This window comes from Coenobita brevimanus, chromosome 1, assembly GCF_032717465.1.
Source record: "Coenobita brevimanus isolate Jiangsu-jjx chromosome 1, ASM3271746v2, whole genome shotgun sequence".
NCBI classification, from domain to species: Eukaryota; Metazoa; Arthropoda; class Malacostraca; order Decapoda; family Coenobitidae; genus Coenobita; species Coenobita brevimanus.
Window position 1 is genome coordinate 64,430,017 of NC_136954.1, and position 17,516 is coordinate 64,447,532.

The 17,516-nt window shown below is 41.8% G+C and overlaps 1 protein-coding gene across 1 annotated transcript in view; it reads right to left on the minus strand.

Moving 5' to 3' along the window:
- LOC145400495 (glutamyl aminopeptidase-like) overlaps positions 1-17,516 on the minus strand; it is an 87,407-nt gene that overhangs the window by 31,763 nt on the left and 38,128 nt on the right. Inside the window, exons 8-11 of the mRNA XM_080273039.1 lie at positions 17,004-17,237; positions 16,282-16,438; positions 15,230-15,357; positions 11,792-11,995 (exon numbers count right to left, since the gene is read on the minus strand). Of these exons, the coding sequence (XP_080129165.1) occupies positions 11,792-11,995; positions 15,230-15,357; positions 16,282-16,438; positions 17,004-17,237 (723 nt within the window). The remainder of the gene's footprint in view (positions 1-11,791; positions 11,996-15,229; positions 15,358-16,281; positions 16,439-17,003; positions 17,238-17,516) is intronic.

Consider the following 17,516-nt stretch of genomic DNA (forward strand, 5'->3'; position numbering starts at 1 on the left):
CATCATCATCCAATCTTACATTGGCCCATGAGGAGCGTAGGAACCCAGGGCTTGGCAAGTTGGTCCTGACATTCAAGATAAGAGTGACCAGCCTCACTCATCCTTAAGTGGCATTATGTGAGCAATAAACCCCAACAACCCCTTGGATATAAACCTTCACCAGTTCAATCTGACTGAAGCATCGTAATTACCCACTAACCACCCGGCGCCAAAATTTGGTTATATGGTTACCACCCAGCATAGTAAATGGTTTCCTGGTGTACAACAAAGCATTTGGTTTGTCACTCAGTGTAGTCACCCACAGACAGAAGGAAGACGAAAGAATGAAGGAAAGAATGACAGAAGAGGGAGTGTAAAGTCACCCACAGGCAGAAGGACAAGGAAAGAATGAAGAAAAGAAAGACAGAAGAGGATGGAAGGAAAGAAGGATGGAGGAGAGGAAAGGGCATGCATCCGAGAGCAGCACTACTTCGAGTGAATGGATGGTAAGTGTCCCCACCTACTATATGGATGGAGTATAAATAGTATTATGAAAGATGTCTAAACTCTTGTTCTGAAAAGAGGGATGGGTATGGTAAATGGTAAAGAGCAGAGTATCCCAACTCTGGTGTATGCAGATGAGTTGCATTTCTAACAGTGAATAGGAACTCTGCAGATTGCTGTGAAGTTTGGTAGAATTAGAAATGAATAAAGTGATGGTTACTAAACGAGAAGGTGACTCTCAGTGATGGTTACTGAGTGAGAAGGTGACTCTCAGTGTGATATGTCAGCAAATGGAGCGAGACTTGAATTAGTGATGGAGAAAGTACCCAAGTCCAGTTAGAGAAAAGAAGAGGTTAACCTCTAAAGACCACAATTTTTCCAGCCCCCTTATATCCACGACTACAAAGGGTCTGATTTTTCAACTTTCACCAAGGTAAAATCTTTTCTTATAAATTTAAAGAGCTTGAATATACATACCTGAAAATTTATATTTCACTCTCATATTACTATTGGTTACCACTATATTGACATTCAATCTATCTAATGCGGATCATGAAATGAAACTGATGCCTTAGTCCCGTAATGGGTGGCTACAAACAAATCACCTCCCTGTTGCCCTGTCCCCCATCATTACACTGCCCTGCTCCCTGCTCATATCCCCCTCTCTCATATATCTCTCCACTCCATCCGAAAATCTCATCCTTGGCCTCCCCCTCCCTCTCCCCCCCTCCACCTCACTCACATACACTCTCCTTGTCAGTCTCTCACTCTCCGTCCTCACCACATGGCCAAATCACCTTGACGTATTTCTCCTAATGCTTTCTATCACATCCACATTCACACCACAACATTCCTTCACTTCCTCACACCACACAACATTCCTTCACTTCCTCACACCACACCACAACATTCTTTCACTTCCTCACACCACACCACAACATTCCTTCACTTCCTCACACCACACCACAACATTCCTTCACATCCTCACACCACACCACAACATTCCTTCACTTCCTCACATGTCAATCTTCCTCTCCATGTAACTCAACATGCTCCTCTCAAATAACTCATTTTCACTGCTTTCACTCTTGACTTCTGTCCCTCCAACAAGGTCCAAGCTTCACTTCCATACGTTAGAGTTGGTATCACAATACTGTCATGCAGCAACTTTTTTATTTCCATACTCACTTCCCTGTTTCTTATCACTGCTTTCAAAGAACCAGCAACCTTTCTTTCCTGTACCCTTTCAAGCACTTCACAATCTGAACTTCCATCCTTACTCATCACACTACCCAAGTACTTAAATGCACTCACATTTTCCATTTCCTCCTCATTCAGCCTCACTGTACATTCACTGACTTCGTTTCTCTCAAAGACCATAACTTTACTCTTCCCTACATTCACCTTTAGATTCCGTTTCTTACACACTCTCCCAAACTCATTCACCAAGCACTGCAGCTCCCCCTCGTCCTCACTTAACAACACAGTATCATTTGCAAACGACAGTACAGGGAGTTTCCATACACTGCCCTTTCTCATTAGGGCCACTTCAATATCCACTACCCTTCCTTGTATCTCTTTTATAACCCCATCCATACACAGATTGAACAACCATGGAGACATGACACATCCCTGTTTCAATCCAACCTTCAAAGAGAAAAATTCACTCAGTTCACTATCCACATGCCCTGCAGCCTTAGCACCCTCATACACTGGAAGTCAGATATAATTATTTCCTTGTGCAAAGGAAAAGGGGAAAAAGAAGTGTGTGGTAATCATATGGGCATTTGTCTTCTTAGTGTGGTATGAAAAATGCTGTATATACTCACATTACTTTCATTTTCTATGTTCAACAATTCCTTAACCCGCGCCGTCCCGGCGACGTGAATTAACGTCTGCACATGATGTGCACTCATGTCCCGGTGACGTGAATTAACGCGGCAACATTGCAAGGTCCCTAATTTGCACAATTTTCAATTTTCGCGAGTGATTTCGCGAGTGATTTTTGGCATGTATACACAGGACACCTTCCTCTATTCCCCTACAAGATGCCAAGCAGGGACAATGCCTTACACCGCATAACCTCTCCCCCCCCCCTGCACGCCATTGTCTCGGCAATTCACCTGTTACCAGTGACCTGGCCAATAAAGACATTCAGGGCCAGAGTGATTCCCCAATCGATGACAATGTGGAGGACAAAGTTTACATAGCATTAGAGGAAGAAACAGTCAGAAATGATGATCAGGTAATGTGGGAAAAAAAAGGTCATGAATGGTGATGAGTTAGTGAGTGAAACAATGCTTATAATGCCTATATTACTGTTTGAAAACCAATATACTCTTGTACTACATATAAATTCGTACCAAGAAAATAAATAAATACTGTTTATGAGTGGACAAAATAGTTACCCTCCCATAGAACTTGTTTTCTTTGGTGCCAGCCTGTTAGAAAACCCAGTCAGGTAAGGAAGTACTCGTACCTAGATCGAGTATTTTAAACCTCAGGTGAGCGATTTCTCTATGAATTTTCGACATTTCTCACCAAAAGCGGATGTTTGAGCCAAAAAAAAAAAAAAGGTCCAAAAATGTCGGGACTGGGGCATACCACTGCCCAGAAAACGTCGGGATGGGGCGGGTTAAAGTGTTCTCTCCATCTACTTACTTTTTCTCTCTTCACCACTAGTAATCTATCATTTTTATCTTTTATGATGAACTTCTTTATCACCCTAATTATCTTTAACTCTTTCCAGAACATTTTTTTACATTCTCTTCATTTTACACTCAAATTCCTTCTAAATTCCTCATCCACTCTCTTCTTACTCTCATTAATCTTTTCACCTCTCTCTTCCTCTCTACAGCTCTCTTCCGTCTCTCAACTTCCTCCACACCCATTTCTCATCCACGCACTATATGCTTTCTTCTTTTGTGCTACAGCCTGTCTCAACCTCTTCATTCCACTATGCAATTCCTTGCACCCCTTTTCATCTTCTCATCACCCCACATACCACCTCTCATGCTGCACAGATTTCTTCTATGAATATTTTGCACACGTCTTCCATGTCCCCCATCTGCTCCAAATCATATTTACCCAATTGCTCCTCCACTTCTCTCTTATATTCTGCCCTTTCTCCATCCTCTTGCAACTTTCTACCCTCCTTGTATGAACTACTTCCTGCTTCTCTTCCTTTCTGCTATTCCCCCATTTCATTTGAACCTTGACTTTCACCACCACTTAACACCACCAAGTGGTGGTCAGAAAGTCCATTCCCCCAAACTCTATATGCTCTTGCATTCATTACACACCTTCTCATTCTATCATTCACACACACACACATGTGATCAATCATTGTCTTCTGTTCATTCAGTTTACCACCCACCCTTCTCATCACTAACCAAGTATACCTGTAGATAATTTTATGCTAAAGAAGGTACTGGCTATCACTGACCCCTTCCCTGCACAAATGTCCAGTAGAGCACTGCCATTCTCATCCACTTCTGCTGGAACACCCCACTCACCAACTACTCCATCCACCTTCGCATTCCCTACTTTTCCATTCATATCTCCAATCAAAAACATTCTCATTCCTTTCAAACTTTTCCATGCATGCTTCCACATTTGTTCAGAACTCTTCTTTCACTCTATTTGCATGATCTTGCATTGGCGCATACACACACACAATTGCACACATTTGTTGTCAAACATTCAATCTTACCTACACAATCCTTCAGCCAACTGATCCATACTCTCTTATATTCTCCTTCCACCTCTTGCACACAACAATACACACTAATTCTTTTGCCCACTCCCGTGCATATACCCCATCTATACTCCCATACTCTCACCTCTCCATTTAGTCTCAGTTATTCCACATACATCCACTTTTGCACCCTCAAGCACCTGGACAATCTCTTACTTTCACCTCATCATTCGCACCCCATCAGTGAATGTCAAATATAACAACTGTTACACCTCACTTACTGAAGAGAGAGAGAGAAGGAAAGAAATGCACCAAAGTAAATTTTGATTTTATAAATTTGAAGAGCTTGATTTTACACACCAGAAAATGTATACTTTACTCTCATATGTTTAACTGTTACTGCACAATCGACAGTCAAAAATTTTAAAAAGTCACTCCTCTCTATGACCGAGAATGGGACATCCTTGAGAAATACGTGGGAATAAAATGGTGGAGGGAGAGTGGGGGGCATCAGGAGGGGAGAAAAGGGAGGGATTATGCCTGCTACACACAACCAATACAGTTTACAGGGGGTATGGGGGTAGTTTGGGTGGGAGGGGACACAGAGGGCAGGATCTAATGGGGCAGAGGGAGGTGGAGAGATGGGGTGGGGTCAGTCCCTCCCCACAACCAGCGATCAGAGCTTGGCACTTCTGCAATCACTTCTGCAAACCGCGAAATCCACAACTGCGGAAGTGTGATTTCATTTGTGGATTTGCGTTTGCGACAAATTTTATGCAAATTCACAGTTTTTCATTTGCAGAAGTACTTCCGCAAACGAAAACCTGCCTGCAAACCAGCCTGACCTCTGAGAACTCTGAGCAGTTTGCTTTTATGAAGGGCAGCATGAACCTGCTCGAGATGGAGTTGTCTCAGTTGTTGGAGGGGGTCTGGCTGTGACTGAGGAGTGAGGACTGAGGAGTTTAGAGCAGAGGAATAGAGGACTGGTGTGTCAGCTTGTCATGTGTAAGCTGTGAAGTGTAATAATTCATTTATCTACAACTATGAATGATTTACCCTTGTCTATCTATCTATCTATCTATTGCCAGACGCCTCAATCCCGTTTGGGGTGGCCACAAACAAATCGCCTCCAAGTCGCCCTGTCCCCCGCCATTTCACTACCCTGCTCCCAACTCACACCCCCCCTCTCTCATATACCTCTCCACCCCATCCCTCCATCTCATCCTCGGCCTCCCCCTCCCTCTTCCCCCCTCCACCTCACTCACATACACTCTCTTCGTCAGTCTTTCACCCTCCATCCTCTCCACATGGCCAAACCACCTCAGTGTGTTCCTCATAACGCTTCCTATCACATCCACATCCACACCACAACGTTCCTTTATATCCTCATTCGTCAGCCTGTCTCTCCACATGACTCCACAGGCTCCTCTTAAATAACTCATTTCCACTGCTCTCACTCTTGACTTGTGTCCTTCCAACAATGTCCAAGCTTCACTTCCGTACGTTAGAGTTGGTATCACAATACTGTCATGTAGTAACTTTTTCACTTCCATGCTCACTTCCCTGTTTCTTATCACTGCTTTCAAGGAACCAGCAACCTTTCTTCCCTGCTGTACCCTTTCAAGCACTTCACCCTCCAAACCTCCATCCTTACTCATCACACTACCCAAATACTTAAACGTACTCACATTTTCCAATTCCTCACCATCTAACCTCACTGTACATTCACTGACTTCACCTCTCTCAAAGACCATCACTTTACTCTTCCCTACATTCACCTTTAGGTTCCGTTTCTTACACACTCTCTCAAACTCATCCACCAAGCCTTGCAGCTCCCCTTCGTCTTCACTCAACAACACAGTATCATCTGCAAACAACAGTACAGGGAGTTTCCAAACACTATCCTCTCTCACCAGGGCCACTCCAACATCCACTACCCTACCTTGTATCTCTTTTATTACCCCATCCATGTACAGATTGAACAACCCTTGTCTTGTAGTAAAAAAAGTCTAATACTGTATACTAATGCTGTATACAGTAATAATATTTAAAATATATAGATTTTAGTTTTACTATAAGTATAATTTTACATTCTCCATTCAATACAGCACACAATTTCCAAACTTCATAGTCACCTACTGTTGGTCAGAATAGATTAAATAAAGATATGATTGTAGTGGATGAGTAACTAGAGATGATTTTTAACCCCTTGTTTATGAAAAATATCCTCCTAAAATAAATAAAATCCTCTAATGGTATCCAGAATAAAATGAAACTGATGCCATGGTACTGAAAAGGATGCAAATAATTTGCGTTTGCATTTGTGGAACTGCAAATTTCAAAAAGTTTGCGGATTTCCAGTTGCAGAAGGTACTGGTTCACGTTAGCAGGTTTACATTTGCGGAAATGAATTTTCGTTTGTAGTGCCCAGCTCAGTGGATCATGTTTCCCATCACCTCATTTCTTAGTTTCCATTGACTAGGTACCATTTACATCATAAAAGATGCGGGGTTACAGCTCTCCAGTTTTTTGTAACCTCTCTACAATCGTCGGTCATAGGATTTCATGTACAGGCATACCCCGGTTTAATGATGCAACTGGCTAAGCAAAATCCCATCGCCAGGCATGTAAAGTACAGGCAAACTCCAATTTATGATACCCATAGATGCCATACCCCGGGTTAGTGATGAGGTAAAAATACCACCCTACCCTGCCTTTTGTGGGCCTACCCCTGGTTTTGCGACGGGTTTTGATTTTTAAAACAAATTTTGATGATATTTTAGACTTAAATTTTGTGTTTAGGTGGATTTACAAATTGTTTTTAGACTTAGAATAATGTGTTTTAGTCATAGGTGGAATGAACACTGTCATTTGGGGTATGGATTCTCGCCCATCAAACGAGGTAGAAAACAGTGTAGACAACTAGGCAGCTCAACAAAGAATATTGCGTGTTTAGGGGAGGCGGTGGCTGAATCGGTAGAGAGGCAGCCTGCAGTCCTAATGGACCCAGGATCGAATCCCGGGTGGGGCAGGGAACAGTTTAAGGATTTGAATTTCCTAAAAAGCAGACTTTCCTGATATACCTGATGACCCACCAACATGTCGTAAAAATACCCCCCATAGTACCAATACACCAGTCCTGCATGAGACAGCCTTAGCATGTATTCAATATAGATGGCGGGTGTTAGCGCCGAAGTGATGACATGTGGAGGTGTAGGACTACTGGGCCTTGGGATAGGTCACTGCCCCCGAGATATAGGCCATGAAGCCTTTGCCCAGAGTTGGACACATAAGAAAAAGATCTAACCTATAATGGAATACATAATAATAATTTTAAATACAGGTGGCCCTCCACATTCACAGATTCAACTTTCGCAGGTCTCACAGATTCGCGGATTGCCCCTCTGTGAAGCCAATATTCCGTTCATGGCCACAAAGTGTAGCAGTGAGGACACTTGTGGGTCACTTCGCGCCAAACCAGGCCTGCACCAAACCACCACATTCCCGTGTTCCTTTGTCTTGACTCCCTCAGTCTGTGTCCTGCCATACCCAATCAAAACTTATTTGTTATTAAACTATTTTATACAGGAGGTCTGATATTATTTGTGATATTTTATGCTGCTTTCAGGTCCCAGATATGGTTTATTAAGTACAGCATGTGCACACTTCTTCACAGAGGGCAATTTGCAGCAGCAGAGGCATTTATGGGAGGGTGCATCAAACATTCACGGAAATTCCACATTCGCGGGGGTCTGTGTCCCCTAACCCCTGCAAATGTGGAGGGCCGCCCTAAATATATATTAATAATTATGAAAACATTAGAGAGAAAATATTCATGCACTGATGAAAACTGTGACATCGATCAATCATGTGTTTACATACGGGCTGTTCAAGGAAAAACACTTTGAAAATAAAAAGGAATTTTTAAAACAAATGTTGGAAAATAAGAAAATAAAATAAAGGAGCTCAGCAATCAGAACACTAGCTAAAACAACATAATGAGGGCCCATTGAAAAGGCTATCCCAGTAGCATCATCGATTGATAAATCATGTGTTTACATTCGGGTTGTTCAAGGGAAAATGCTTTGAAGGTACAAAGGAATTTCTAAATTAATGTTGGAAAATAAGAAAGAAGAAAATAAAGGAGCTCAGCAACCAGAACAGTAACTAAAATGACATAAAGTCAGGCCTTTGAACAAGCTATCCCAATCACATCATTGATCGATAAATCATGTGTTGACATTCTGGCTGTTCAAAGGAAAATGCTTTGAAAATAAAAAGGAATTTCTAAATAAATGTTGGAAAATAAGAGAGAGGAAAATAAAGGAGCTCAGCAAGCAGAACAGTGACAAAAATGACATAAAGAGGGTCCATTAAAAAGGCTATTCTGATCACATCATTGACTGCATTCCCTGTCAAGAGAATTCCCCATCAAAATATCAACAATTCTCTATCTATCTATCTATTGCCAGACGCCTCAATCCCGTTTGGGGTGGCCACAAACAAATTGCCTCCAAGTCGCCCTGTCCCCTGCCATTTCACTGCCCTGCTCCCAACTCACACCCCCCTCTCTCATATACCTCTCCACCCCATCCCTCCATCTCATCCTCGGCCTCCCCCTCCCTCTTCTCCCCTCCACCTCACTCACATACACTCTCTTCGTCAGTCTTTCACCCTCCATCCTCTCCACATGGCCAAACCACCTCAGTGTGTTCCTCATAACGCTTCCTATCACATCCACATCCACACCACAACGCTCCTTTATATCCTCATTCGTCAGCCTGTCTCTCCACGTGACTCCACAGGCTCCTCTTAAATAACTCATTTCCATTGCTCTCACTCTTGACTTGTGTCCTTTCAACAATGTACAAGCTTCACTTCCGTACATTAGAGTTGGTATCACAATACTGTCATGTAGTAACTTTTTCACTTCCATGCTCATTTCCCTGTTTCTTATCACTGCTTTCAAAGAACCAGCAACCTTTCTTCCCTGCTGTACCCTTTCAAGCACTTCACCCTCCAAACCTCCATCCTTACTCATCACACTACCCAAGTACTGTACTTAAACGTACTCACATTTTCCAATTCCTCACCATCCAACCTCGCTGTACATTCACTAACTTCACCTCTCTCAAAGACCATCACTTTACTCTTCCCTACATTCACCTTTAGATTCCGTTTCTTACACACTCTCCCAAACTCATCCACCAAGCCTTGCAGCTCCCCTTCGTCTTCACTCAACAACACAGTATCATCTGCAAACAACAGTACAGGGAGTTTCCAAACACTATCCTCTCTCACCAGGGCCACTCCAACATCCACTACCCTACCTTGTACCTCTTTTATTACCCCATCCATGTACAGATTGAACAACCATGGAGACATGACACATCCCTGTTTCAACCCAACTTTCAAAGAGAAAAATTCACTTAGTTCACCATCCACACGCACTGCAGCCTTTGCACCATCGTACATACTCTTCACAGCATTCAACAACTTCCCATCTACTCCATACAGTATATTCTTAACACTTTCCACAATCCTTGTCTATCCACCCTGTCATATGCTTTCTCCAAATCCATGAAAGCCGCATACAACTTCTTTCCCTTCTCTAGAAACTTTTCCACACCTTGGACAACAATTCACACCTTGGACAATCTGTATCATTCATACATTATTATTATGCATAACAGATGTTTATTTAATTGTCCTGGGACCATCTGATGATGGGATTGTATACGGTGCTGCTGCTTCTACTCTACCGAGTTTGAATACCAGTCAGAGATTGCATTCTCCAGTGACCTTGACTGGGTACAAGAGAGACAGGCACTAGTTTTAGGCTTAGGTTAGCTTCTGCTACAGCTGTTAAACCATTAAGATTGGCTTTAAACATTTTTTTGGATTCATTTGGGTGAGTTTAGGACTTGGTTGGGGGGAAAATCCAAGGCTCAAAAACGCATCCCTATACATGTTAAATCTACCCCGAGATGTGATACCCCACCTATTGATGGGTTTTTACTTAACAAATTGCATTGTTTAACTGGGGTATGCCTGTGTTGAGGTGAGATTTTGAGCCTTGGGCTTCCCCCTTAATCAAGTCTTAAACCCACCCAAATGAGTCCAAAACCACATTTCTAACTAACTGAAACCCCAGGTGGCTTTAAAACAAGCTAAACTAAGCCTAAAAGCAGTTTATAACTCACCTAAACTCCCCCTCCCCCAAAAAAAAAAATGAAAATAATCAAAAATTAGTCTGGAAACAATCAAACTTAGTAAACTGTACCCCAAAATGACAATGTTCACCCTACCTATGACTAATACACATTAATCTAAGTCTAAAACAGTTTATAAAGCAACCTAAACACATAATTTAAGTCTAAAATATCATCAAAATCAGTTTTAAAAAACAAATAACATCGTTATACCAGGGTCTGGCCATCGTTCAGCAGGGTGAGGTGGTAATTCTACCCCTATCACTATGCCAGGGTATCGCATATGGGGGTATCGTATCTTGGGGTCTGCCTGTACCAAGCTCGGAAACCAACGATCGCTGGTCATATGACTTTAGGGGTTAACATGCACATGGAGCTGAAAGTAAAGTGACACCAGGAAGGAGGGTGGGTGATGCTATGAATGCCTTTATACTATACACAGGTGAGTGCATGAGAATTATGTCTGTGCCCACATTAACGTAGTGGTTTCAGAATTTGATGTGGCATGAGAAAAAAAAGTTGGGTTACAGCATTGGAAATGGGATCATTGAGTAATAAGTGCAGGGTGCTCAGAGTGGACAGAACAGAAAACATGTGAAAATGAACGACATGGAGTCAGGAATTCTAAGGACAACAGGATTGTAGAGGAAATGGATGCATGTACTGTAAACGGTGAAAAATAAGTTTACATGACTGAGGTTGAGGGCGGGAAGAAGAATGGTTGGCCATGAAAATAGTAGATGGATACGGTAGATGAGTGTGTAAGATAGTGAGGTATGGATGCTGATGATGCTAAGGAACTAACAGGGGATGAAGTTGGTTGAATAAGTTAGGGTATATATGAAGGAAAACATGACAAGGTTTTGGCACTCCCTTTTAAACTTAATAGTCAAGAGAATGATCTTCTAAGGAGGTAAAAAGAAGCACATCTGTAAAGGAAAACATGTAAACAAACATACGCAAAAATGCAGATGGCCAGGTCAGTGAAGTCTAGTCAGAATTCTTGGGGCTTGAATGGTGAGTGAATGAGCGTCTAGCCTACTTCACTGGTGATAGTTCTCCCTCTACCATGCTTTCTCTTTCCTTGTTTTCTGGACCCTATCTTACCCTATCCTTAGAAAGGAAAAAGAGATCAGGATTATGATGAATATGAATATAATGATGATGATGATGATGATGATGATGATGATGAGGATGATGTTGATTTTGATGATGATGATGCTTTACAGCACTGGAGTTTTTTTTTTTAAGTCCCTACTTACTCTTGAAAAAGTTGTGAATGTACCTTAGGTTCTTAAAAACTGTTAAACACCATCAACCTTTTCTTAGTATTCCACCAATCTTCCATTCATATTTTCTATCATACAAAAAACCATCACATTTATCCCTTCATCCTCACCCTAAAGTAAGGATAGGCCTTGGTAGTCCTAAGTAGTCGCCCCATCTTGTCAAGGTGTGATGATACAGTAGCCCAGGGGATGTAGTGCGTCTCCTTCTTCATATAGCCTACTAAGGAGAGAACTGTGGGGTATGGCAGAAGGCCAGCACCAGCTAAGTTGAAGGCATCATCCAGTAGGCTACCTCTATCCATGGGAGACAGTTCCTGAGGAAAAACGATAAGTGGACTGCTGAAAAGGGGAAGATTGGCTGCCCATTTATTTTTATTTTTTTTAATCTGTCCATCCATCATTCAATCCTGAAGTACCCCGGGCATCAGGACAATAGAGGATCATATCTAGCTACTCATTCGAAGCATTAGAAGCAAGGGTAACTGGTTCCTGTACTTGCCTCTCAGTAGCATAACATGAACAATTCACAACTCGTATACCTCACCCATCCCTTTAGGAAGGGAAGAGGTTGTGTAGATCAGATATTCATTCTCAGATCTTTAGTGGAAAAGTTTCTAGAGAAGGGAAAGAAGTTGTATGCAGCTTTCATGGATTTGGAGAAAGCATATGACAGGGTGGATAGACAAGGATTGTGGAAAGTGTTAAGAATATATGGAGTAGATGGGAAGTTGTTGAATGCTGTGAAGAGTATGTACAATGGTGCGAAGGCTGCAGTGCGTGTGGATGGTGAACTAAGTGAATTTTTCTCTTTGAAAGTTGGGTTGAAACAGGGATGTGTCATGTCTCCATGGTTGTTCAATCTGTACATGGATGGGGTAATAAAAGAGGTACAAGGTAGGGTAGTGGATGTTGGAGTGGCCCTGGTGAGAGAGGATAGTGTTTGGAAACTCCCTGTACTGTTGTTTGCAGATGACACTGTGTTGTTGAGTGAAGACGAAGGGGAGCTGCAAGGCTTGGTGGATGAGTTTGAGAGAGTGTGTAAGAAACGGAATCTAAAGGTGAATGTAGGGAAGAGTAAAGTGATGGTCTTTGAGAGAGGTGAAGTCAGTGAATGTACAGCGAGGTTGGATGGTGAGGAATTGGAAAATGTGAGTACGTTTAAGTACTTGGGTAGTGTGATGAGTAAGGATGGAGGTTTGGAGGATGAAGTGCTTGAAAGGGTACAGCAGGGAAGAAAGGTTGCTGGTTCTTTGAAAGCAGTGATAAGAAACAGGGAAATGAGCATGGAAGTGAAAAAGTTACTACATGAGAGTATTGTGATACCAACTCTAATGTACGGAAGTGAAGCTTGGACATTGTTGAAAGGACACAAGTCAAGAGTGAGAGCAATGGAAATGAGTTATTTAAGAGGAGCCTGTGGAGTCACGTGGAGAGACAGGCTGACGAATGAGGATATAAAGGAGCGTTGTGGTGTTGATGTGGATGTGATAGGAAGCGTTATGAGGAACACACTGAGGTGGTTTGGCCATGTGGAGAGGATGGAGGGTGAAAGACTGACGAAGAGAGTGTATGTGAGTGAGGTGGAGGGGGAAAGAGGGAGGAGGAGGCCGAGGATGAGATGGAGAGATGGGGTGGAGAGGTATATGAGAGAGGGGGGTGTGAGTTGGGAGCAGGGGAGTGAAATGGCGGGGGACAGGGCGACTTGGAGGCGATTTGTTTGTGGCCACCCCAAACGGGATTGAGGCGTCTGGCAATAGATAGATAGATAGATAGATAATAACAAAATGAAATTTAAAATAAATAACTAAGAAACAGATGCTACAAAATCCCTGATACCAAAAAGAATATGGGTTAATTCCTTCAGACAAGAATATATTATATATTTTACTACTGCTGCCTCCTACAATTATATTTAACCTAAGAGAGGCTTCAAATTAATGGTGTTATTTACCGCCTTCATTTAACTCCGCAATATAAGTGATCCTTCCTAAACTGAGTAAAATAATATGAAAACCACAAAAATATAACTGAACTATGAGAAAGCCAAAGGTGCCTGAGAGAGTTAATCTTGGTACCAATATCCCTCTCAAGGTTGAGGCACCTCCAGTATTCTTCCCAGCTAATGCCTAATTATTTTATACAGCTGCAGGTGAGTCAAAGAAGTATGAACGTTAATGCTCTATCTAACCTCTTTAATTTAAGAATTCTCTCTTAAATTACTTTAGAGATAGCAACATTGCAGGAGAAAAACACTCCATAGTCTGAAGATGTTATATTCTTACTCTCACTTCATGGCTATCCTGTAAAAGTAAAATGAGATGATATTATGAAGAAAGTCATCACATGGAAAAAGTTAAGGCATAATAAGCAAAGAAAATTGCCGAGGAAGAAGTGCTGTACAACAGGATGACCCCTTCATCTGGTGCTGGAGAGGGATACCTTCATGTCGTGGCACTGATATAACTGGATGGTGGAGCTACCTGGCTATACAAATGTACCTCATCTCTCTTCCTATCCCCTAAAAGAAGGATGGTAAACTGTAGGAAGAGGGTAGCTTCAGTCTGCAGTTCACTGGGTTTATTATGTTCAACTGAGCCTGGCTTTGCTAGTACTATTACTACTACAAATACTACTACTACTACTTCTACCATCTCTTCTGCCTGAAGATGTCTGTCTTATGTCATTCCTCCCATCTCCAGATGACTTTACTCACCTTAGAGGAAATTTTCTTAACAGAAATGGTTAGACATAACCTTCATTTAATCTCTTACTACAAGAGGTCTTTCCTTAATTAATAAAATTATCAGAAAGTGGCAAAAAATACACAAGAAAAAGATGTTGACATACTAAAGAAGTTCATGGCTGTACAGTATTATTAAAACTGAGCTTACAAAGATGTAAGCAAGCCTCTATTTTGGTCAAGTCATTCCAGAAACATCTGTAACTGTTAGATGTGACCAGTCTTGACCAGTCTGTATCCCATATTACAGGGAGTAGACTGCTTGTGGAGAGGATGGAGAATGAGAGACTGACAAGACAACTGTATGTGAGTGAGGTGGAGGGGGAGAGGAGAAAGGAGAGACCAAAAATGAGATGGAGGGATCAAGTGGAGATATATGAGAGGGAGGGGGTGAGTTGGAGAGAGGCTGGCCAAATGGAAGAGGACTGGGTGATGTGGAGGTAATTTGTCTGTGGCCACCCTTTATGGGATTAAGATAAACAGACAAACAAACAGCAATCATACAGAAGTTACAAATGCTTCAGAAATAAATGTCTATAACTGGGGGATTATCCACATCTTCACACTCTCAGCTTTAATCCTCTGAATCTGAAAACATAGTATATTATTCAATGTGTTCTTGCTATTGACAGCCAGTTCAATTCAGATTCAAGGAGACATTTGAACAAGTGAGGTTAGAAATAACAATAAGTAACCCCTCAACTGCCAGAAATTTCCACTAAACCAAATAAAATTTTCTATTGGAGGCAAGCAGCAAATCTAAAATAAACTACCAAATGAAGCAGTTAACAATAGAGCCACAACTCACTTCATGACTGTCCTGTAGAAGAGAAATGAGGTCTGTCCACATCCTCTCCTCGTAGTTGACACGGTAGTACCCGTATTGGTCCACATTGAACTTTATCCATTTAGCACCTTCCGGTTTTGTCATCACCACTGGAAAATAAATGCTGTACTGCTATACATAAATGTGTATAATGTTATTTATCATTATCATGGTGCTGGAGAGGAGTCCCTTCACAAGGTGGCACTGACACAGCTAGGCGGCTCTACTGTGTGGTTTTGCACATGCCCCTCAGCTCCCTTCTGTCCCGTGAAAGAGGGATGGTGGACCGCAAGAGGGGGCAGCTTCAGTCTGCTTGGTTCACATTCAGCTGAACCCTTTGTTACAACTAGTAACACTACTATCAATATCACCATTATTATTATGGGCAACCCTTATTATGAAGTTTTACCTGTTTATGATCATTCACTTATACAATAAAGATTTTAACACCCTTTTTCCAATAATACAATCCCATAGCATGCCTCGAGTTCCATACAACACTCCAAACAAGCCCTGCATGAAAGGGAGAGTCATCTCTTTCAAAATGGTTGCCAATGAGGCCGCTACCCTTCTCTGTCTCACTCACATGCTGCCTTGCAGAGTCCACTCTGCCTCCCCTGTCCACTGTCCCTCAGGGGTTTGCTCTCATTCATCTATTATTACTCATCTATTTTTTAATATAATATTTCTGTTTTTTAATACATTCTTACATACTGTAGGTATGTGACTTTTTCTCACAAAAATATCCTTATGGGTGGGAAAATGATTTCTGCACTTAGGTCCTTGGTCCATCAGAGTCCAGGAATGTATCTCCATTGAACTCGTGTTATAATTCACTTGATGTACACTATTGTCAGATGATCAGTCTTCCAAACATGTATCTCGACTGTGAGGTGAGGGTTACCTGTTCAGTACAGTACAGTATTATAATAATCATCATCATATCATGGTAGGTGAGGGTACCCACCATCCACTCTTTTATTTATTTACACTGTACAGTATTTACTTAACAATTTTTTTTCTATCAAACTCACATCTGTCCATGTCCCTGTGTAACCACATCTGCTGGCGGGGTGTGACGTCAGAAAGGAAAGTGACTGGGATGTCCCACTTATAGCTGAAGGGGGAGTCTGCCTTGCTCTTAGCCTGGGGATCGCTAAGGAACCGAGTCTGACGCACCTCCATCTTATTCTTAGGGTAAAAATACATGTAAATATTTAAAACAGAAAAAAATAAATAACCAAATAGATTTTTAAAAAATAATAAATACAGTGTAATCAATAACTTTACAATATTCAGTATATTTCAGTACAGCTGGTTCAGTGGTTACTGAGAAATTTTAAGTTCCATGATGGAGAAAAAGATTGGTGAGGTGGACAAAAAAGAATAAGTCAGATGGCTGGGATGAAGCTGGGTGGTAGGACAAGGCAGAATGAGTTTAAACCAGATGGTGATGGGAATTTTATGAAGTACTGTACAGAGTTCTATGGGCAAAAGACTGCTCATAAAAATTAGCCTTAAGGGACATAAAAAAGAGTGGGATATGTGGATAGGTAAAGGCAGGAAGCCATATAATGGTGGTGGTAGGTGGGGAAAGGCAGGGGTCGTGCACTTCACGAAGATGGCCAACATAAGCTGGATAGAATGGGCATGGGGAGGGCTAATGAGAGCAGCATGTACTGCCCTCATAAGCCTGACATCTCATATTATGAAAATGAAAGTGTACACATTTGTAAATTTTTGTGTGCTGACTGACCTTATCATTTTTGGATGTAGTGACATGCAGCACAGGGTAACCCATCTGTCTGGTCCAAGTATCCATGACTTGTGTGATGTTAGGGCTGCCAGGGAGTGCAACCTTTTCTAGCTCCCGCCACAGGTCACTGGTCACAGCATTGGCGTAGATATACCGCCGCAGAAAGTTGCTTACCCCCTTACGGAACTGCTCACCTCCTAGGAAATTCTCAAGCATGCGCAGGACAGAGGCACCCTGGAGTGAAGAGTTGCAGATGATGAATAATTGTAAAATGGAATTTATTATCATTATTATCTCTATAGTAGTTTCCTGTATGTGTTCTTCATCATCCTATCACTCATTATCATAATCCCAACTAATTAATGCATGTTCATGACTTTTTTTTTTTTTTTTTGGTATTATTGATACACCTAAGACTCCATTTAGCCTAACAACAGATGATTATGTTTGGTCAAGAGAAATCCTAGCAATCAAAGGGCTGAGAGAAGGGATCATGTTAGGGAAACCTGTCCT